Raw genomic sequence first — 22661 nt, 5'->3', positions numbered from 1 at the left:
GACAGACCGCTCCTGAGCCTTTAAGATTTCCTTCTTGAAGAGTGCCCAGCCTTCCTGGACTCCTCTGCCCTTCAGAGGAGTCCCCCTCCCAAGGGACTCTGCCAACCAGTGTCCTGAACAGCTCAAAGTCTGCCCTCCGGAAGTCCAAGACGGCAGTTTTACTGGTCCCCCTCCTGACTTCACCATGAATATAGAACTCTACCATTTCATGGTCGCTCTGCCCAAGACAGCTCCCGATCACCACATCTCCCACCAGTCCTTCTCTGTTTGTGAGCAGAAGGTCCAGTGGGGCACCTCCCCTGGTAGGCTCGTTAACCAGCTGCATCAGGAAACTATCTTCCATGCTCTCCAGAAGCCTGCTACACTGCTTCCTCTGAGCTGTATTACATGTCCAGGATATGTCTGGGAAGTTGGTTCAAGTAACAGACTGCCGATTTTTAGACGACTGCATTATGACTTCAAGTGAAAAAGATCTGAAATCTTGCTTACATTTATGTTTCCATATGAAAAATAGCTTATGTTTCTATAGGCTAATTATGCATATGTTTGCCTTACCTCTATTTAACTGAGTGTGGGTATGAAATTGGATTTCACAAAGGGCATCTCTTCTTGAAAATAATGCCCTAATGATCATTTATTTATGATGATGCATTTATTGCAAGAAGTTGAGACTGTAACACGTTTGATCAGGAAAGAAAAAAAGCAAAATACCCACATGTCCATGGTTTACTGACAAGAAACTTCCCAGAAAGTTGATGGGGTATTTAATCTGCTTACTCTCACTGTCAGATTCTCAAAGATGCATCTAGCTTATTTGCAAGGATTTTAATTTACCACCCACTGTACAGCAGAGTCCAGCATGTTGTAGTTTTGTGACAGCTTGCTCCCAGGCTGTATTCTGGGGCACAGTAATTCTGCTGTGGTATGCAGAGCTATTCCGTTTGCACATTTTGAAGAGGAAAACTATCTTTCCATATTATTGTAAGGGAAAGGATTTGCCAGTCCCCCAGGGTCTGCAAGGGAGCTTTACTTTCTTGCTTACTTACATACTTGTAAAAATTCCTTTTCTTTCTCTTCTTGTACTGCATACTTTCTTTTTCAGTGCCTGAAGCTAACTTGTTAATTATTTTTCCATATATCCCAATCAAAGTGTAGACTAAGTCAGAACATGATATAAAGGTCATTTTGAACCCTATTCTGATGGAAATTAGGCTTATGCAGTAAAAATAGCCCTAAATTCAAGGTGGCACTGAAGGCCTTTACAGTAGGCTGACACATTTAAAAGCTGGAAATCTAGCTTAAGTCAGGAATGGAAATTAAGTAGTATTTTCAGCCTATCCCTTAGCGAATGTTTGTCCATATATCATAAAAACATCTCAGTTTGACAAAATAGATAAGTTCTTTCCAGGAGTAGACAAAAAATGTGCTTGGAGGTTGCTATTCGCCTCCAGTGCTGGCAGCTGTCTGAGAAACTCACACGTGCATTTTCCATAATCTGCATAGTTTTAGAGGATGGTATTTTTGGTGAGGACACAACATTCATCCCAATGTACAAATACAATATAGTATCCCGTAAATGTACTATTGCTTTGTAATGAACATTTTCTGTAGGTCGTTTATCACTTTCCTGAAGTTTGAGATGGAAGTTCTCTGTGCCAGGCACCTGCCTCAGGCTGAACTCAGCTCAAGTCATTTCACTGTTTCTCACAGTGAGGTTAAGGAAGAACGATTTCTCCTGACCGTTTTGATTCTTACAGCTATTCTGCTCAGAAACACTTCTGATCCAGTGCTGGGGAGCAGGGGCATGCTGTTTCAAAGCATGGTGTCAGAGAGAGCTTTTATTACTGCTGAAAGTCCACAGGGTCAGCCAGGAGGCAGTGTATGTTCACACTCCATCATCAGAGACCATTCCTAACCCCTAGAACATAGTTGAGAAGTCCAGCATTGGCAAACCAGCAGTGCATAAGCTCTTTGAAGGCAGATGCAATCAAGTCTGCCATAATAACTACCAATGTATCTGTGGAGCAATGAGGGCAAGGAGCAGAAGAGGTGGAGGTGATGCCCTGGAAGGGAAACACAGCACCCTTTCCTCAGGCTCCAGCACTGTCAGTATGTTGTAACCATACCGAGACTGCACTAACAGGGTAGCTGTACTTAGATGCTCTTCGATCTGGGAATGAGTATATCCCAAGAGGAGGTTTCACAGGTGTCTAGACTCTTCTTAGAGGTGAAGCATACAGAAAATTTGGCAAAACACTCACCATGGTAGAGAACAGATAGTACAACAGATAGTACAAAATCCTCTCCTGTTAGAACACATAGATTTTCATCTGAGAAGTGATGGAAACCAAGACAAAGAATTGCCAAGGGGTAAGGGATTTGACAGGCTAAGATTTGCGATTAATGAGTTGTGCACAGGCACAGAGTGAGTGGGTCTGAATAGGGGCATTCAACGGGATGGCTGCATTGGGATGACCTGCATTGGGCTGACTGCTGTTGAAAGAGATCCAGCTGAAAGTAGACTCTTCCCTAATGCCATTTCTCTCATAGAGCTACCATTCTGTTGGATTAGTTCCTCATCTGCCCTGTAATAGCACGCATGTTCTGATGGGAAGAATTTGGTAGAAACATGTAGCCAGAGCTACAGTTAAGGAAAGGAAAAAAAAAAAGCCAGAAACAAACAACAACAACAACACAAACCCAATCCTCTTCAGCGGGAGGCTATAATTAAATTAGATTAAAGCAATCAAGAAATCCTAACCAGGAATCAGATGTGTGGAAAAGGGAAAAAAAAAAAAGACAAACACAAATGAAAGCAAAACAAACATTAGTACTGGTTGGTTGAGGATTTGGAAGCAGATTAACAAGACTGATGCAAAGGACTCTGCTCAAAAACAGGGTCTGAAAGAGGGTTATTTTCTGCGTATTTTGGTTTTAAACTGTGTCTTATGTCCATCTTTAAAGCATTGAATTGACTGTGCAAACATAAAGAGTACTGCAGAAGAAATTTTCCTCATTTTCTGTTTAGTGCAGATTTAAGTGGTTTCCATTTACTAAGACTTTGTATTACGCATGCAGCCAGGAGGATAAAAGAAGTATTGAATTATGACCCATTTGCAGAGTGACTGGCCCCGTAGAAAGATAATACATGATAACAATGTTAAAGACTGTAAAGTAAGAGAGCTCTTAAAGATTCTAAATACATTTTGCACAGACAGCTACTCAGGACCGTTCGTGGTAGACATTGTAAAAATGTTCATTAGTGTAAGGTTTTAGGGGCATCTTGTATATTATGGGTGCCATTTCTTCCATACATACAAATTTTAACTACTCACTGTTGGCAGTTATGCATTTGACACTAGATTGTACTGTGGTGGTTTTACCCAGCTGGGCAACTGAGCTCTACCACAACCTCTCTCACTCCCCTCCTCAAAGGGAAAGGGGGAGAAAGTATGGTAGAAATGGCTCAAGGGTTGAGATAAGGACAGGAAGATCACTCAACAATTATTGTCACAGGCAAAATAGACCCAGCATAGGGAGATTAGAGAAATTTATTACCTATTACTAACAAGCTAGACAAGTGAGAAACAAAGAAAACAAACTAAAAACACCTTTTCCCCATCCACCCTCTTTCACCTCCTCCCCCTGAAGCAGCGCAGGGAAATGTGGAATGAGGGCTGTGGTCAGTCCCTGACACTTCATCTCCTGATGTCTTTGACAGCAGTGCAATAACAGTTTAGGTAGAAGCCTGGTTTCCTCTAAAAGAGTGAGGAGTCCAGTATTATGCAGTTTTTGCAGTCAACGAGAAACATGAACCTGAAGAAGACAAGTCATCCAGGCTAGTCAGATATTTGAAAGAGAGAGAGCAATTATTACCCCATTTTTTCCTGTTAAATATGGAAGGAGTGTACATGATTAATGTCATTTTGGAAAAAAAAAATCTCTGAAATTAAAAAGTCCTATTTCTATTTCTACAGGAAGGACCCAAAAGTGGATCTTGAAATTGTGTAGCCCAATATGATGGTGTCTATGCACACATAAGCATGCACACATACTAAATTTCTCCCGAGCTTTTTAGGACTTTTCATTTTTTAAAGCTATCGATTTTCTATATTTGTTTTTGGTGGGTTTTTATTTGTTTGTTTGTTGGTCTTCTTTTTTTGTTTGTTTTTCTTCATATTCATTTATTATATCTCCTCCCAGGGTATACATTTAACATGTTGAACATTCTGTGCTTCAGAGACTTTAAGCCTACAAAAAGTTAGGTCCATATAGTTTTACTTCACTCATGCAAGTTTTTAAAGATCAGTCTGTAAATAGTTATATAGAATAAATAAGAATGGCTATGATGAGATCCCATGAAATCTAATGATGTTTGAGGTAGAGGTTGTACACTTTTTGTGCTGACTGCCTCAAATTTTTTATACGCCATTTATAGATTCTGTGCAAAGTTAACCATTGTGAATCTTGAAAGTGCTCTATAACATTGATAAAATTGTTGTGCACTAGCATCGTGTTGGAAGAAGGGCATAACCAAGAAAAATTAGAGGAAAAGCCTTAATTTGAAAATATCTTTAGACCAATAAATACAAAAACAGTATGCCCCTGTGCGTTAGTATTATTCCTCCGTATGTTATGGTATTTACAGTAAAGGAAAAAAATCATGGTAAGTTTAATCAGGTGCCTTGATATACATTTATTTGAGTAACTTTTCCTATTGATTCATTTCTCTCATTCTTAAATGAAAATATTTTCTACCTATTAGCTGCAGTTTAGTAAAAGTCAAGCAAACAAACAAGTCTATGCTGATCCATGGTAATCTTGCACTGTCAAAAAAGTGTTATTTTTTACAACCAGAAATCTTGTTCTACCTTTTTAGTACTTCATATTCTGTTATGTAGGGGTGTTAAAGAAATTATAGATATTCCTAGGCTTGGGCAGGTGGGATAGCTGCTAAAGCAAATAAGGAGGAAGGGCTGGAGAAAGCTCTTGGGCATATGACAATGTAGAGGAGAGCATGGCTGAGCTGAGCACATGTAACACTTTTGTTAATTTTAGGCTCCTTTGCAACCAATTTTGTAATTAGAGAAAGACGTGATCTTTAGGATCAGTTTGTGATGGTGGAGCTTAGGTTGCGTTATATGAATTATAGTTCTGTTTCAGCAGGAAAGATATAATGAGGAAAGATTTGTAGATACAGGTAGCATATTTTATTAAATGAGCTGATGTGATTAGGTGAACTAGACAGATATTCAGACATTAAGTTTTTTTTTCGAGTTTGGAACAGCAGTATTGTATTGATCATGATCATGGATATGTGTAATACCATTACATTGCTGTGGATTTGTCATGCATCAAAGCTCAGGAAGTATTTAAATTGACAGATAATGGAATTATCTGCAAATGGAATTAAGTGCCCTGGAGAACGAAGAGCAGCATTTAAAACAGAGCTGAGTTTTTGATTTTTTTTCTCCATCTTGTCCTTCTTACTGTGAACTTCTGTCTCATCAACTACTCATCTGAAGCCCAGTTTCCTCCAAATGAGTTTGTTCCTGCATTGCACTGTATCTACTGTTCCCCTGCGTAAGACTAATGCTCCCCAAACCCACACTAAGCAAAAAATCCCAGCTGTCCCCAAACGTTTTGACTCTGGCTTTGGTCAGTACTGTTTGGCAGTAAGGGCTGAAATGATTGGACTGTCTGAATATCCTTTTCACTGAGGTATTGAAACATTTAAGTCTATACTAGCTTTAATGGGGAAAAAAAAAAAAAAAAGGAAGATTTGCCACTGTATTTTAAAAACATTCAGAGATTGCCTACCATTAACATTGACCAAGAATAAACAACTCTCTGTAAAATGTATAATTGAAGCAACATTATAGGTGACATCCAGATTTAGTTCTTATTATATAGAGAACAAAAACAGTTTTAGGGGCATAGAAATATCATGCAAAAGCATTATCAAATTTTCTCAGTCATGAACATGTGGATTTCCGCAGGTATGCAGCAATTTCTTAGACCTTCTTTTACAATAACAAGTATCTGCCACTTAATTCACATCTAATAATTCTCATTATTGTTCTTATTGATTGGCTTTCCATATGTTAATGACCATTTGCCAGAGCCGAGACCCCCTTTTTTTCTTTTATCTTACAAATTGAATAGATTCTTTTATTGTATATTCTTTTGAAGCCTTTACTATTTCAATTCAAATGCATTTAATTCCTCCTGTAAGTCTTTCAGATGAACAATGTATAACCTCAGACCATGAATGTCCATTATTAGTCTTAAAGAAAGAATGACACGTAGTATTGAGCCATATTCTGCATTATCGTGTAGTTTTATTTATACAATTATAGTGTTTCAAAATACTGTTTTGGAAACAACTGATATTGTCCCTTTTCTGGTACGTATGTAAAACTGTTGATTTCAGTAATACTCGGTATGATTAAATACTGTGTGACTTCAGAAAAGTGGTAAAAACATTTACATAAGCTTCACAGTTCTGTAAAGTAATAAAATCAAATGGGAATTATCAGTAGGACTGGTGATAAGTAAAACAGCTGAAGCTTTCACAGCCCAGTCCAGAAGTGTGTGTTCATTACTTATTCAAGACACAACTTCCATTGGCTGCCATGGGAGTTGAGCTTGTATGACAACTGTTCTGATAAAAATAACAATTACAAAAATGTAACATGCTTCCATGAATGCCTACTTGTCTATTACTAAAAATGTTAAAATGAATTGCACCTTTATAAATTTTAGAAATTACTTGAATTGTGATAAATAGGCTGAGAAAATATTTGAAATACTGAAATGGCTAGCTGCAATGAAGAAGCCATAGTCCAAGAACAAAAAGGTGTGGGTTTAAGCTTATGTTTTATGTTTATGTGGATTACTTTGCCTAGAATACCATATTTTAACATTTAGTGGCAGATCATGAATTAACACTGTTCAGCAATATTACAAGTCTTCCACTGAACCACAGAATATCCTGAGTTGGAAGGGACCCAAGAGAATCACCAAGCCCAATTCCTGGCTCCACGCTGGACCAACCCAAAATCAAACCACATGTCTGAGAGTGTTGTCAAATGCTTCTTGAACTCCAGCAGGCTTGGTGCAGTGACCACTGCACTGGGGAAGTCTTTGTTACAGTTACTCATGAATTCCATTAGTTTCAAGCTTTTTACAGAATTCATCCCCTTAAAACAATCATTTTCATTTTTCTGAACCACAGAACATCATTTATTAACTTATATACACTAAGAAAAAATGTGATAGTCATTCAATATTTAAATCTTAATCTTTCTGTATTGACCTAGAATTTCTTCTTCTTCTTCTTCTTCTTCTTCTTCTTATTATTATTATTATTATTATTAATAATAATAATAATAATATTTCCAGAACAGAACATTTTTAAAATTTCTAGAACAGAAAACCAGTCTAACAATTTTTATCTGTAAGACAATAGTACTGGGCATTTTTTGAAACAAAACACAAATCAATGATTCTGTAAGTCAGCATTTGGCTTTAGCCTCCCTTGAGCAGGGAAAAAAGGTTCAATGTAACTTACTTGTCATCTAGTCTTGTTTCTCTAAATGCTTGGTTGCAGAATAAAGGCAGTGCATTGTAACTTATTAAGAACTTACAAATTAAGAATATACTTTAAACTGGGAAGGTCGTGTAGCTAGGGATATCCTCACTGAAAGTACACAGTAAATCAGTGATGCAGCGTGTTTGTGTTCATTGCATAGCATATTGGTGTCACTCAATGTCATTCAGAGCCTAATTGCAATATCCACAATTTTTCAAGAGTGGTGACCATGCCTTTCCATCAACTCCTTTCAGCAGATGAAAAATATTTTGGATTCCATTTCAGGAACCATATCCAGATACCGATTAGATTGGAAAGGGAATATTGACATGCTCATTGATCATCTCTCCTGAGGGAAGGGGAAGTTGGCATTGTCTACTTTGTGCCCTCATCTTTTGAAGTCACTCAGGTGAATGTGGCCATCATGATGCCCATGTGTGGATCTGGGGATCCTGGAAGCCAGAGGAAATCTCTGTGTGTCCCATGTCATAGCTGAAGGTGGACACTAGAAAAGATTGTGTATGATCCCCTAAAGATATATGTTTGTGGCTTCATGAGCTCTGCAGTACTGCAGCTTATGCCTAGTTCTTGCACAAGTCTCTGTTGTTGTGTTGTGTTGTGTGTAATAACACACAAAACAAGAGTTGAAGTTAAAGCAGAAAATCTCTGGCATAGTTGTGCAGAAATTATTACTATAATCCACTGAATTAGGTCAATATTTTCATCTATATACAACTGCATCTGAATCACATTAATCAAGAACAATTCATTTATATTTGTACTGTGGATATAGCAGGTGCAAAGGAAGCAGAAATCCATTAATTCTACTACGTATCTTAAAAACTGAAGGCACGTAACAGCAAACACAAGTTGCTATTTTAGATTGGGATGGTTATGCACTATGTGGTTTGCTCAGCTGTCAAGAGACCAAAACAAAGTGGTAATGAAGTACAAGTGAAAAATAGAGTGATGACCTAGCTAAGAAGAAAGAAAGATATGATGAATAATGACAGAGCACGGGATTTGGAATTCAAAAGGATTTAGGGCAGGATACAGGATACATGAAATTGGGAAAGTTTGATGACAGCTGAAAAAATGCAGACTGGAAAGAATACATTTCCTCTGTCCTACATCCTAAGGGAAATAAAGAGATGGAGTGTAATTCTTGTCTATTTCCCTTGATTTCTGCTGTGGACAACTTTATGTCTTTTTGGTCTATTCCACATTTAGTAATTCTCTTTCATCACTTTGTAATATTATTTTGTGTCCTAAGTATAACCACCCTCAGAGATTCTCTTCTGCTCTTTCCATGTCATTAAAGCAACATTAGTAATTAGGACCTGACTCATAGAAATACGAATAGAATAAGTTTAGGTTGTTGCCTTATTTAGTTCTCAGTGGAATGCTCAGCAAGAAGACTAACTGGATTTTAATCTATTTGCTGTTATAATTAAGGTTCACATTATCTTTTCACTTTTTTTTTTTTCCAATTTTCCAACTATTAGTGGAACACGGCACTTCTAAAAAGGATGCGAGGCTGTGATTGCTGGCAGTTTAAGGTGAAGTGAAACGATGAAAACTGACATCTTCGTATATGAGGACAAGGAATGTGATGCTAAAAATAGCCCAGCCTTGTTACACAGAAATCCCAATTGGCATTGGGTTAGGTACCAAACTATATGTAGTTTCTTTATATATAGTTCTTTATATATTCTTTCTATAGTTTCTGTGTATCTTTTACTTAGGCAGCAGACCAATGTATTAAATACAGAGATGGATTTGTTTTAAATAGAGAGCAGATTTGGTGAGTCTGTTTTGATGGAGACCCTGTAGACATAAACATCAGTGCTGTCAGCAGTTCACTTCTGAACTGAACTCCTTTGATCACCCAAACTCACTGTGCTTTCATTCACATTATGGCGTGGTCTCAGTGAAGATGGGCTGGGTTAGTTGTGGCTAAAACAAAACAGGAACATGCATTTTGCTACCCAGACTGCTCTGCTTACTAATACGAATATAGCCTTTGACCTCAACTTATTTACTAGATAAATTTTCTTTGATTTCTTTTGCTATCAGTCATTTGTCCATGTGTATTTCCATGATATCCTGATGGCAGGACACAGTTTTTATGGGTGTGTTAGTAAAGCTATGGTGGTGTGTCCATTCTCAGGGTGACATGGTTTGGATATAAAGAAACGTGTGTGGAGGCTGTTTTGCTTGGGTGAAACCCAGTAACATCTGCCCTTGGCTCCATCTCTGCTCTAAAGCTTCTGGATTGCTGACCAGCAAGCCAAACTCAAGTTCTTTTGAGACTTAGTGGCCAGCAGGTGATTTTAGTGATTCAGATTTCTCCAAAACACTCAAAGTTTCACTGACAAGCAGAAAAAGAGTAAACAGTAAAAAAGTTTTACTCCAGGATTTTTTTAAGACCAGGTATTTGTTGGAACTGTTTGGTGCCTGGTTAAAAAGACAAAATATACTTACACATCTGTCAGATTGTTTCCACTCCCTACTGCCTGCTCTTGTAGTCTGTGGTCTGTGGTGAGATAGCATCAGTTAGTATTAAAACATAAATTCAAGCAGTTCAGGCAGGTGGACCTTTTCAAACTAACACTGTCAAACACTTTAAGTACTCTGTACTGTGAGGACTTTCTTGCTGTTTATGTCACTGTTTTTTTCATGTTTGTTCACTTATACAACTTACTTAGACCTAACTCTTGTGGACAGTGTCTCAGCATAACATCAGTGAACTAAACTTTGATGGTCTCCTGATAAATAAGTCCTTCACAATCTGTAATATTTCTCTGATTTTTTTTTAAAAGTAAATAAAATAAATTAAATTTTAAAGTAAATAAAATAAATAATTCTTCAAACCTTTGCAGGAGGAAAAAAAAGAAAAAAGAAAAAAGAAAAAAAGTAAAGAATCAGAAAGATTGGAAAGCCAGCATCTTCTTTTAAAGTTTTCAGTATTTTAAATTTTGTAGAGATGAGAAATGAATTGGCTAAACATACAGACAGAAAATGGAATGTAGCAACGAAGTTCCCACATTTATGTTAGCAAGAGTGAGAGAAGTCAGTGACAGAAGCAGTGTCATCTAGGACAAAAACAAAGACACAGATTCCTAAGTATAAAGTTAGAGAGAATGGAAAGGACCTGAATCTGGATGTCCTGCAAACAAAGCGGATATTCTTTGAGAAGACAAACTCCTATGAAAGGGCATGTAGAGACCCAGAACAAGTCTTTTTTCAAGTTACTATGGTAGGTTTATGAGATATCTGGGTGAGGAAGAATACTGTGGGCTGTATTCAGAAACACATAGGAAGGTAACAAAGGCTATAAAGTGCTGGGGGAAAAAAAAGGCATTGAAAATGGAGGAAAGAAAGTTCTGAAACTTGGAAGCTGAGGAGTATGAAAACAAATAATGAGAGAGAATTTGGGGAAAATGTTTTGTAGTGCATTAAACACTTTTGAAGCATTTCCAGGTCTCACAATGTGCAGTAACCGCTACCTAGCCTAATATACTGCGCATACCTCAAATGTGGGTCTATACTGTAGTAAAAGTTAAGTAAATAAAAGTTAAGTAAGAAGCTTAGACTGTTTATTAAGGCAAGACACTGTATAGCTATCAGGTTTAAATAGCATCTTGTCAGAAAATATTCTAGTTATTTAGATAAAAAAGCATTGAGAGATGGCTGGACAATCAATGTAAATTTCTCTGTAACACAAAATCCACAGAACCAACTTAGAGGGAAATGTGCAGAAATGACCTAAAGCATTCAAGGGGTGAACCTTAGCTTTTGCTGCATCCAGATGGAGACACCTTGATCATTATAATCAGCACACTCCATTTGCTGCATTAAAAAACAAGATAAATATTTAATCACAGTGCAATTAAGTCTGGATCAGTGCCATTAGTTTATAAAGAATTGTTAAATAGGATCTAATACAGTACTAATACACTTATGAGCCAGGCTAAACAGATTAAAAAAAAAAACAACAAAAAAACTGATATTTTGAGAATATTCATGAGATACAAGATGTAGGTAACTGCTAATTATTTTAGTAGTTTCATGGATTAACTGGAATAACATATAAATATCAGCTATTATTACCGATATTCCACATAGGCTGTGAATGATGTCCTACCATGTCTGTTCTTTTCTGTTTAAAATAAATAAATAGCAAGCTGTAGCTATAATAAATATTTTTTGTTATAAAATTAATCTGTCTCCTGACAGCAAAATAGGCTCAACAGTAGTAAATCCAAAAGTAAATTGTCTGAAATTTATTGATCTTAGTAACTGTTGTATTTTTTTTATTTGTTTTACAAATATTCAAGTATGCTGAACAAGCAAGGATTTCTGGGTACAATTTGGAAGACTTGAAGAATGAAGTAGTTCAAACTACATTAAAGTTGACTTCTTTGGTTTCAGTTAAACTGAGAGATGCCTATTTTTTTTGCAGACACATCACAGTGAGCCAGTACAATGAAAACTGAGCCCTACATTGTGTAGATGTTTATGTAAATTTTAAGCCCAGACTAGCTTTTAAGGGAAAAAAAAAAAAAAAAAGGCAATAAAATATATTATTTCATTACTGAAGATGCATCATATTTAAGTTGCAGTACAAGAGTGTTGACTAGAAGAAGAAATTTCTGTGATTACAGCCTCTACTAAAAGAAGGTCAGTGGAACCTGGGAACGCTTTCCTTGAAAGTCCTCAAAACCGTGTACTGCAAAGCAAGCAGTTGAGATGTGGTTGTAGTTTCAAGTAGGGAGCAAATATGTTGTTCGTTGGATCCAGCTATGTCAAGAGTGTTCTTGGGAAGTGGTAGTTCCTTCTAAGTGAAGGCATAATCTACAATGTACTTGAACAGCAGATTAGTTTTAGCCATAAAGGTGGTCCACAGGCTTGAATTACATGTACTAATGAGACCTAAATTTCTACACTGCAGTTGCTGGAGTGGACATGTCATACTTCTGTGCTTGAGCCTGTAGATTAAGTCATGAGTATGTATTTTGCTATGATTTAGCTATCCCCAGAACTCAGCAGGTGCAGGATCATTTCTGTCAAGTTGTTAAAATTGTTTTGGTCTAATGTATCACAACTCCCACACAGACACACAGCTGGGGGTGTTCAAAACCAGCCTCTGTGTCAGGTAAGCCTTGCACAATCATACTAAATTAATAGGTGATGTAGTAAATGTGAGGAAGATCAGAGACCCTGAAAAGCATTTGTTATATTCCTGCCCTTTTTGTGCAGTTCTCTGTCAGAGCCTGTAAAGGCATTCCTGCTGTTATTGAATGCTCATTTGTGTGTCTCTGTGGAAGACAGTCTTTTTCAAATAGGGTTGTTTTATATTTTGGATTTGTATCTGTCAAACTTTGAAATCTATGAGCTCACATTTCAAGGGGCACACCTTTCAAAAATCCATTTAATTGAGTTCTGAAAAGGATGATGAGGAAAGAAAAAAGTCAATATATTTCTGAAAAAGAGGTGGTCTCTCATTTGTGCGTGTATACGTGGTCTTTTAAAATGTATAGAGAAAATGTATATTAGAAGAGAATTTGCAATGTAGAGATTCAGAGATTAAACTCATCTCAAATATTTATGATATCTAGTACAGATTTTTTGTTTTTATTCCCATTTCAGGATTCTTCAACTTTCTTCTCAAGTTGCAGGAACTGATGAGCAGCAGGGATAGGATATTGGATTACCTGGACACTGAGTTCAACTCAGTGTGATAATCCATAACTTTTTCATCATGGGAAGCTTGTTCCCTACTTGAGCTCCAGCAGCAAGGAGATTAACTCTCCCATAAAGGTGAAAGAAGCCGTATATGCCACTGCTTTCTTTTACATATATTTGTTTCAAAATATAAGAGCTCTTTGTAAGTGAACAGTTTATTTTTAAGACTTTACATTGGCAGAGGAGGCATTTTTTTTCATTGTGAAAACAAAAGGTAAAAAAAAGAAGACTTCAAACTACTGATGTTAAAACTATGAGAGATTGCTGATGAAGATTTCAGTTTACCAGAGGGGGGAAAAAAGATGTGATTGACATTCCAGTAGAGCCAAGAGGGACTTAAGAAACATCAGTTGTATGAACAAGCAGCTAGAGAGTATTTATCTTTTACAATGAAATTCAAAGGTATCGTTTGATACCTTTTATTTGTTTGGTGATAACTTCAAGCTTAGACAGAAAAAAAAAAAAGTGTATGTCCACTGAAAGAGAGGTCAGACAACATGGGGGGACTACAGAGATGGTATTCTTCATTGTAGGGAGAAAATTTGTGCAGCCAAAGCTCAATTGGAGTTGAAGCTGGCCAGTACTGTGGGGGACAAAAAAGAAAAAAAAAAAAAAAAAAGCTTTTTTTTTTTTTTTTAAATTATGTTAACAGCAAAAGAGGTAACATTGTTAAAAGAGAACAGAGGTAACATTGTTAACTTGATGAAGACGGTAACCTCACAAATAGGGACATGGACAAAACAGAGACATTTGATGGGTTCTCACTTATGTATTCAACATTGATGATGGGCTCTGGGACCCCAGGATGCATGTAAGTCTATGGGGCCTGATGGGATTCATCCCAGGGTACTCAGAGAGCCAGCTGATATCATCATGAGATATGGCTCAATTATTTTTCAATGGTCTTGGGAATCTGGAGAGGTCCCAGTTGACTGAAAGCTGGCAAACATTGTTCCAATTTTCAAGAGGGGCAAGAAAGAAGATCCTGGCAATTGCAGGCCTGTCAGACTCAGTTGTCTGCTGGCAAAAAATATAGAGAAAATTGTCACAGAATTATTCTAGATTATTATTTGATTATTCTAGGAGTTCTTGAAAAACACCTGAAGGACAAGACAGTCATTGGTCAGTCAACATGAGTTCAAGAGTGGAAGGTGCTGCTTAACAAACTTGATTGCCTTTTATGAAGATGTTACCCATCTAGTTGGCCAAGGAAAGCCAGCTGATATAATTTTTTTTTGATTTCAGCAAAGCTTTGATACTGTCTCTCACAGTATTCTTCTGGACAAAATGTCCAGCACACAGGTATAGAAATGCATAATATGATGGGTGAACAAGTGGCTGATGGATCAAGCTCCAAGGATAATTGTAAATGGGTCTGCATCAGGCTGGTGGCCGGTCACTAGCAGGGATCCTCATAGTTCCATTTTAGGGCCAGATCTCTTTAATGTTGTTATAAATGACTGGGATGCCAACTTGAAGTTACACTAAATAAGTTTGTGGATGATACTAAATTGGGAAGAGCGGCTGCCTCCATTGAGGGTAGGGAGGCCTTGCAGAGAGATCTTGACAAAGCAGTAAGCTAGGCAATCCCCAACAATATGAGGCTTAGCAAGAGCGAGTGCCAGATTCCACACCTGGCATGGGGCAACCCTGGCTGTATGGACAGTCTGGGGGACGAGAGGCTTGAGAAAAGCCCCTCAGAAAGGGATCTGGGGGTTTTGGTCAATGGCAAGTTGAACGTGGGTCAACCATGGGCCCTGGCAGCCAGGAGGGGCAACTGCATCCTGGGGTGCCTCCTGCATGGCATCGCTAGCCGGTCGGGGGCAGGGATTGCTGTGCTCTGCTCTGTGCTCTTTCAGCATCACCTCGAGTCCTGTGTGCAATATCAGAAGGACATAAAACTATTAGAGAGTGTCCAAAGGAGGGCTTCAAAGTGGTGAAGGGTCTGGAGGGCAAGGTGTATGAGGAGCAGCTGAGGTCCCTGGGTTTGTTCAACCCAGAGCAGAGCAGGCTGAGGGGAGGCCTCATGGCAGCCTGCAGCTCCCTCACAAGGGAAGTAGAGGGGCTGGTGCTGAGCTCTGCTCTCTGGGGACAGTGACAAAACTCAAGGGAACGGCATGGAGCTAGGACAGGGGAGGGTCTGGCTGGGAGTCAAGAAAAGCTTCTTCACTGGCAGGGTGGTCAGGCACTGGAAGAAGTTCCCCAGGGAAGTGATAATGACACTGAGCCTGCTGGAGTTCAAGAGGCGTTTAGGCAATGCTCTCAGACATAGGGTTCAATTTTGGGTCCTGTGGGGAGCCAAGGGCTAGACCCAGTGATCTTTGTGGGTCCTTCCAGCTCAGGATATTCTGTGATTCAAAGTCTGTGGTTCTGTATTTGTTTTGCTGGTTTTTGGAGCTTACCATATCATCAGAGTAACATTATCTGCTAGTGCTTCCTTCTTCAGTAATATGCCACAAAATAAATGAAGCAATTAGCTTTGCAGCTAAGTGTCTTCATTATGATGCATATCATGTTCAATATAAAATTTAGTATTTTTCATTGAAATTGTATTACTTCTATGAGAAGAGGAGATGAATTGATAGGTATCATCAGAAGAGTTAACATTTGTAAATGCGATAATTTGACATGTGTGACTCCACTGAGTATATATTTCTTTATTATTCGTTTTATTCTGGTTTTCATATTCGTAATCTAATCTTGTCTTAGCAAGAAATGATGGGTGATATTTGATTGTCTTCCTGTTTTAGCGCAGCAGCAAGCATGCTTTTGAGTACAGGCAATCAGACTTTGAGGAAGACCTGACTAATGTAGAGTTCTTGTTTAAGTACATCACTTACAACTGCCTGATACTTTTGAACATCTTTCCCACCACAGCAGGAGATTTTGTATTTGGTAAGAAAGACTTGTGATATTTGTTGGAAGTGCGAGAAATGATTTATTTTACAGCTGAGTATCATTGAATTGAGGAGCAGTATGGGAAAGAGTCATTAGGGTTTTTGTTTTTTTTGTTTCTTCCCATTACCGATGGTACTTCAACTATTTTCTGGTTTTTTATATTTTGTGAAGCTCATGCTATACAACACCACTGTTAGCCATTGTGCTTCGAAGTTAGCCATTGTCACATTTGTAAGTCCTAGGTAGACATTTATCAGAAAAAGATCTGGCAAAGCATTTGTAGACTTCTTGATAGTGCACTTCAATGCATTCAATGAGATCTTGTGTTTGTGTGTTGTGACCTTGAACATATGTACAGCCTGCCCTTTCAGACAAGCTCTGTGCTTTTTCCTGATGAAGTTTGCACTGGGGATGCAAATGAACTCACATATGGCCCTTGCTGTCTTCAGCTGGGTGAAGAGTGAGAGGGCTGTACGGCTTCATCACGAGTGCACGGGAATCACAATCTCTTTTTTTCCACTTAAGCACTAATGCTTCTTGGACACTTAGAAGGGACAGTAATTAATGTTGTATCTCGTATGTACAAACCTAAGCAGACAAAAAGCTTTTGCAGAGACTAGAGTTAGCCCAAAGTGAGTTTGCCTCCTGCTTCTCAGGATAGACACTGTATGGATAATGGGTCCTTAACATCAGCTGTCTTGTTCTTCAGGTCCTTTTCCATTGCACTGTGTAGCTTGCTCACATAGATACAGCCAGTCTGTACTAAAATTAGTTCACTTACCAAGTAACTGAAATGAGAACAATCAGAAATTTAGGTAATTATGTTCATATACATAAATTTAAATGCACTTTACAAATGTTAATATCTCCAGGGTTTTGTTTGTTTGGGTTTTGTTTTGTTTTGTTTTATTTCTTCTCAAAACTGGGTGGCTGTGCAAGAAAAAAAAAAAAAAAAAGGCAGCTGAAAATAAGACTGGATGACTGGATATTTTAAAAAATATGTTTCCTCCAAACTGTCAGGCAAAAATTGTAGAAAGATATTTGAATAGTTCTTTGAATTATTTCAAAAGAATTTGAGTACCCTAAAAGACAGAATGAGGCAACAATTTTCATACATACGCTTATTCACTCTTTGTATTTATTATCGCTGTCAAAAATTACATTTTGATGAAATGATACTTTCCTTGCTTTCATATCTTCTCTTGCTCTAGACAAACTAATGGTCTCTTTCAAATATGTAATTATTGCTACAGTATTGCATTACACAGGACTGTTTTATGAAGTTTTAATTGACTGTACTTGTCAAAGAAGAAAACAGATGACATAGTTCTGCCTTCAGCCCCTTTGCAACTTTAGTGAGGATACATTTGTTTGATTCCTCATCTATAAAATCTCAGATTTAGTCAGAGCATCTAAAAAATTTAACACCTGCTATGCCTTAAGTTAACTTCCAATATTTTTTCAAAAACAGCATGGGATTTCAATTGAATAACAGAATGATGTATTTTGGAGTATACTTGTAATTATTATTTTGGCTAATACCACTGGAATTGCACAAAGGACTCAAAAGAGCAGCAAAGTGAATAGATCTATTACTTTTAGTGCACAATTAATCTTGTTGACATTACTTTATATGAGCAAGGATAAAAATGCCTGGAAAGCATACCATTGAATTCCACTGCTCATTAATATTGGTCAAATGCTGTTCTCCTTGTGTTGGAAGCTACTTAAAGATTACCTGCAGAAGTATTACAGTGCTATTGATTAAAAAAAATAATAATAAAAAAAAAATCCCTGAAGCCCACTGTTCTTTTAAAAAATCAGTTGACAAGGGTGCAAAAAAGGATGCTTTCAAACTCACCAGTATAGATCTGAGTAACTGAGAATATTAATCAGATTGTCAGGGAATTAATTATCAAGCATTCAATATATTGTTATTTAAAAGCCCAAGGAAGTTAGATGTGATTTCTCATCATGTGGCAGCAGTGCCTAGATATGTATGTACCATTTTTAGTTTTTAAGATGGAATTATTGCTGGACTAGGACCCAGATTGTCCAAAACACTCAAACCTTTATAATTTTCCATCCGGGATTCTGTAGACTCAGGTTAAAAAAAAAAAAAAAAAAAAGTATGCTTGAAGGCTCATATAGTTTAAATGCCGTAATGCCCTGAGGATCTGGAATATCAGACTATGGTCCTGTGGAGAATTAGGAGAGAAGAGGTATGATGTTGCAGGCTTTGTTAAGTTGCACTCATTCATTCTTTTAGAATGCAGATAAGTCTAACCCATATCCTTTCTAGGAAATGAATGTTAACTGGTGAAAATTAGATGATTATTGTTTACTGCTTTCAATGCATTTAATTAGTATGTTTCATTGCTCTCAAAATAATTTTGAACTACCAGTTTCTATGACCAACAAAAAAAGCCCTCAACATTTAGATTACAAATATTACTATTATATTTCTATAAACAAGTGGCAACCATAATTACTCAAAAAAATATGCATGTTGCTTTGGGCGGGGGTTGGGGAGGTCAGTCTTAAAGCATCATAGAAGACTAAGATCAGTTAGAAATACTGACCTGCAGCAGTATATTTATTGCTGTGCTCAAATGATCTTTTAAACCTTTGGACTGATCTGAGAAAAACCAAAACCTAAAAAAAAAAAATTAAAAAAAAAATAAGGTATGCTGAATGCTGAACATGTGCTTAACAAGCCACATGGAGATGGCAGCAAGCAAAATGAGATAATAATTGGTAAAATATTTATTGTTCTTGTAAGATTAAAGATCCACATGGATAGAAGTAATTAAAATATGGGGCTACCTGCAGGTACTCCCCAAATTACAGCACTGTGATTGAGGCTTGAAAAAACACGTAGTCCATATTCACCGGGAGACAAAAAGTAAAACTTTTTTTTTTTCCTCTATTACGGAGGAGAAATAACATGAACGGAATTTGTAAGAATAGAAAACCATGAATCTTCTTTGACCTCTCAATGAACTGATATACGTCATGTGGAATTAAATAAGTAGTGTACCACTACATTTAAAGTGTAATGGAGAATATGAATGGGAAAAGACAAACAAGGCAAGGAGGAGTCTCTCCTCCTTTTTGTCTTCATGATTTTTGCCTTTTGTTACTACTAAGTGCACTTAAGTTAGACTTATATAGATTCATGTGTTTAATTGATTGGGTTCAGCGAGACATATCCCATGTTTAATCATGCGTATAAGCGTAACTTCTGCAGGATTGTGTCCTGGGTTAAGCTAAAGACATAAGTTATAACAGAAATATGTACACGGATAGTTTCTCAGATTGCTGTAACTACACAGGCAATTATAATTGTGGAATGTGTACTGATATACTTGTCATTTTGTTAATTTTTATCTTCTGCAAATTAATATTTTCTCAGAGACTGTAGTTTTCACTGATGTGACACGCTGAGTGAATGCTGTTGCTGTGAATGTCTGTCAAATCTTGGGCTTGTTATTGAAAACATAAACTAATAGTCAGAGCCTGACAAACATTAAACTTATGGCTTTTTTAAGTTTATATAATTCAATTCCCAGTGCTGACTGTCAGTAAATTATTCTGTGGAAAAAGTTCTTTTCTGTTTATTTATTATTATTATTGTTTATTTTAGGTGGATAAATAATTATGACATTGCATTTCAATAAATGAAGATTAACACCTTTCTGGGTACATAGCAAAGGTCACAAACAATATACTTTACACTGAGTTCACAAATCTTTTCACATACAAACTTGTATATGAAGCTTTCCAACCAATGACTGCAAGTTCTTTAAAGTGAGATTGGAAAACAAAATCATCAAAATGCTAAAGTGTTTTTTTTTTTTTTTTTCTGGTAGGAGGTATGTTACAGGTAACATTAGTAAGATAATAAGATGGAACACATTTAACACATGCTGTTAACAAAATAATTTGTAGACCTAAAGGCACATATAGTCATTGCAAACATAACAAATCAGATCTCACTGATGAGATGTTATATAACCTATCACACAGTTAGTTGGAAAAAAATATAAATTTACTCAGAGGAACAAAGCAGTTTAAAGTGGATTTGCTAAAAAGGCTCTCAATGGAAAGAGTAGGTGGTTTAGTAGCCTTACTGCTGACCCAGATAGTTACATATTCATATAGTCACAAAAAGCCATAGCAAAGATCTCATACTACTAACTTGACATGCAGTGATTACTCAGGGATATTGTACATGTCACTCCGTACATGATAGGCACATTTGATTAATACATATTGCCACAGTCGTATAAAAGTTAGAATCCCTGTTATCTTTAATAGCAGAGAAAGATTTACCTTCTCTGTCTCCTGTCTTCTGTTACATTAAAAAATAATGTTGTGATTAATGAGTAGTGACATGCTTCATATTTTTTCTTGTTCATAAAAATCTGTGCTGGCAAGTTATCTGAACTAAGTGAAGGGTATATTTTAGTGGGTTAGTGGAATATGAAGGTCTACATAAGGGATTTTATTTCTTTAATGAGCATAAAATTGTGAGTTTTTTATTATATATGTATATATACTTTTTTTTTTTTTCCCGTCTCTTAGGACCCTGCCTTCCTAATCCATGTCATAATGGTGGGATGTGTGAAATTAGTGAAGCATACCGAGGCGACACATTCATAGGATATGTTTGTAAATGTCCAGAGGGGTTTAATGGGATTCACTGCCAGCACAGTAAGTTTCACGTGATAACTTCTATGTATTTGTGGATAGAAGACTTTTTATTAGCATGCAATTTTGAGGATTAACATCAGATCTGATTTTCTGAAATCTTTGGCCTTTGTTTTGTGAACAAGCTAATACCATTGAATAGTTTTACTACCTTCAGAAAATTACTTCACTTCCAACTTATTGGACACAATGGCATCTAATTTGCTATGCATATTGAAGACATGGTAAGGTAACTGAATTTACCACGAAATTAATGGATGGTAGTATTGCAAATAGTAGTGATCTCTTTTTCTGTTAGAATTGTTTTTGTGGTTTTCTTTTGGTTAATGATAGACAAAAGTGGAAGGGATTGAAAGAAATTGAAAAGAAATTTGTATATGAATACATCTTCTAGGTCTCTCTCTACCTGTGCGTTAAAATTATGAAGAAGTGCTTTGAATTATGATACCTAAATCCAAGGGCAGAAGTTCAAGACTTAAACAGTATTTACATTTAATCATGTTTTAAATACAATATCTGGACACCTTTCTATTCCTCAGAATTTATTTGAAGAGTTTGTCCTAGTTTAAGAATAGATTGGGAACAGAAGGTTGATATCTGTTAAAGTGTGTCATTATAAAAATAACAAGTAGCAAACTTCAGATTTTAATAATGACTCATTGGGGGAACATGTAGTAAGATCTACACCTCACAAATAAATTTTTTTAAGAATATCTATTTCATTTTATTGTGCTTAAACTGGAAATTACAGGACCATGTTTCCATGTTTCTCCAATTAATGTCATCAGAAGTTCTGAATAATCAAAACCAATTAATGGGTTACACATTTATTTGCAAGTCAGATCATATTCTAACGTATAATCTGCATTATCCGTTGAAGTTTGGTTTTTGTTTTGTTGTGTATTTTGTTGTTGTTGTTGGTCTTTTTGTTGTTGTTGTTTTGTTTTTCATATGTAAAACTCATTTAGAACAAGTGCTTGCCTGTGGAGAAACTTAGATGCCAAGTTTGTGTTTTATTTTGTGCAGTAAAGCACATAATAGTCCTCAAAAAATCATGTTATTGATGCATTTGGAAGCCAACTGTTATGCAGTTAGAAGGTTAAAAACGGAAACATTCAAGAATCTAGTTTCATTTGCAGTTAAAAGACAAATGCACTCATCCAAAACAGAGTGAATAAGCACTGAATCCAGTCTACGTTAAGTAAGTGCTCCATTTAGATACTTGTCTACAGTTTGAAGCGTCAAGGAACCAGTACAGTCCAGCCAAAGTAACAGCTTATATTCATTATAACCCCAAAGGAAAGTGTGTCCAAAGACCAGAGTATGGATATTCAATTCCATTAACTTTGGTCACGCTCCCTTTTATTTTATTACGTAGGTACCATAGGAACGTCCAGACGGCGACTCAGATGCATGAAGTCAAACTTAGTCCCACTAGCTTAATCTTGTTAAATTATGCCTACCTCATCTACCAAGAATATAAGAAAATGTTGGATATTATCCACTCCTTTGGAAACCTTTCCATCTAGCCCTGATTCTGGGCATCTAGTGGAACTGACTACCATTAGGAATCATAGTGAATTTGTTTTTATAGTCATATCATTAGAGCAGTCATTCAAGGTAGGGGATTGAGTTCGTAGTATAATAATGAAGGCAAAGGATAGTCATTGCCTGCCTTTAAACTGTATAGCCAGGAGTTGAGGACTCT

The 22661-nt window shown here is 36.8% G+C and overlaps 1 protein-coding gene across 2 annotated transcripts in view; it reads left to right on the top strand.

The window, feature by feature from the left end:
* The window catches only part of EDIL3 (EGF like repeats and discoidin domains 3), a 265674-nt gene that overhangs the window by 119294 nt on the left and 123719 nt on the right, over positions 1-22661 (top strand). For both annotated transcript variants that reach the window (XM_040541409.1, XM_040541408.1), the window contains one exon: positions 20828-20956. In XM_040541409.1, the coding sequence (XP_040397343.1) occupies positions 20828-20956 (129 nt within the window). The remainder of the gene's footprint in view (positions 1-20827; positions 20957-22661) is intronic.

Source organism: Cygnus olor, chromosome Z (genome assembly GCF_009769625.2).
Source record: "Cygnus olor isolate bCygOlo1 chromosome Z, bCygOlo1.pri.v2, whole genome shotgun sequence".
Lineage (NCBI taxonomy): Eukaryota > Metazoa > Chordata > Aves > Anseriformes > Anatidae > Cygnus > Cygnus olor.
Note: the sequence above shows the minus strand (reverse complement) of the source record. Positions and strands in the feature narration are given on the sequence as shown.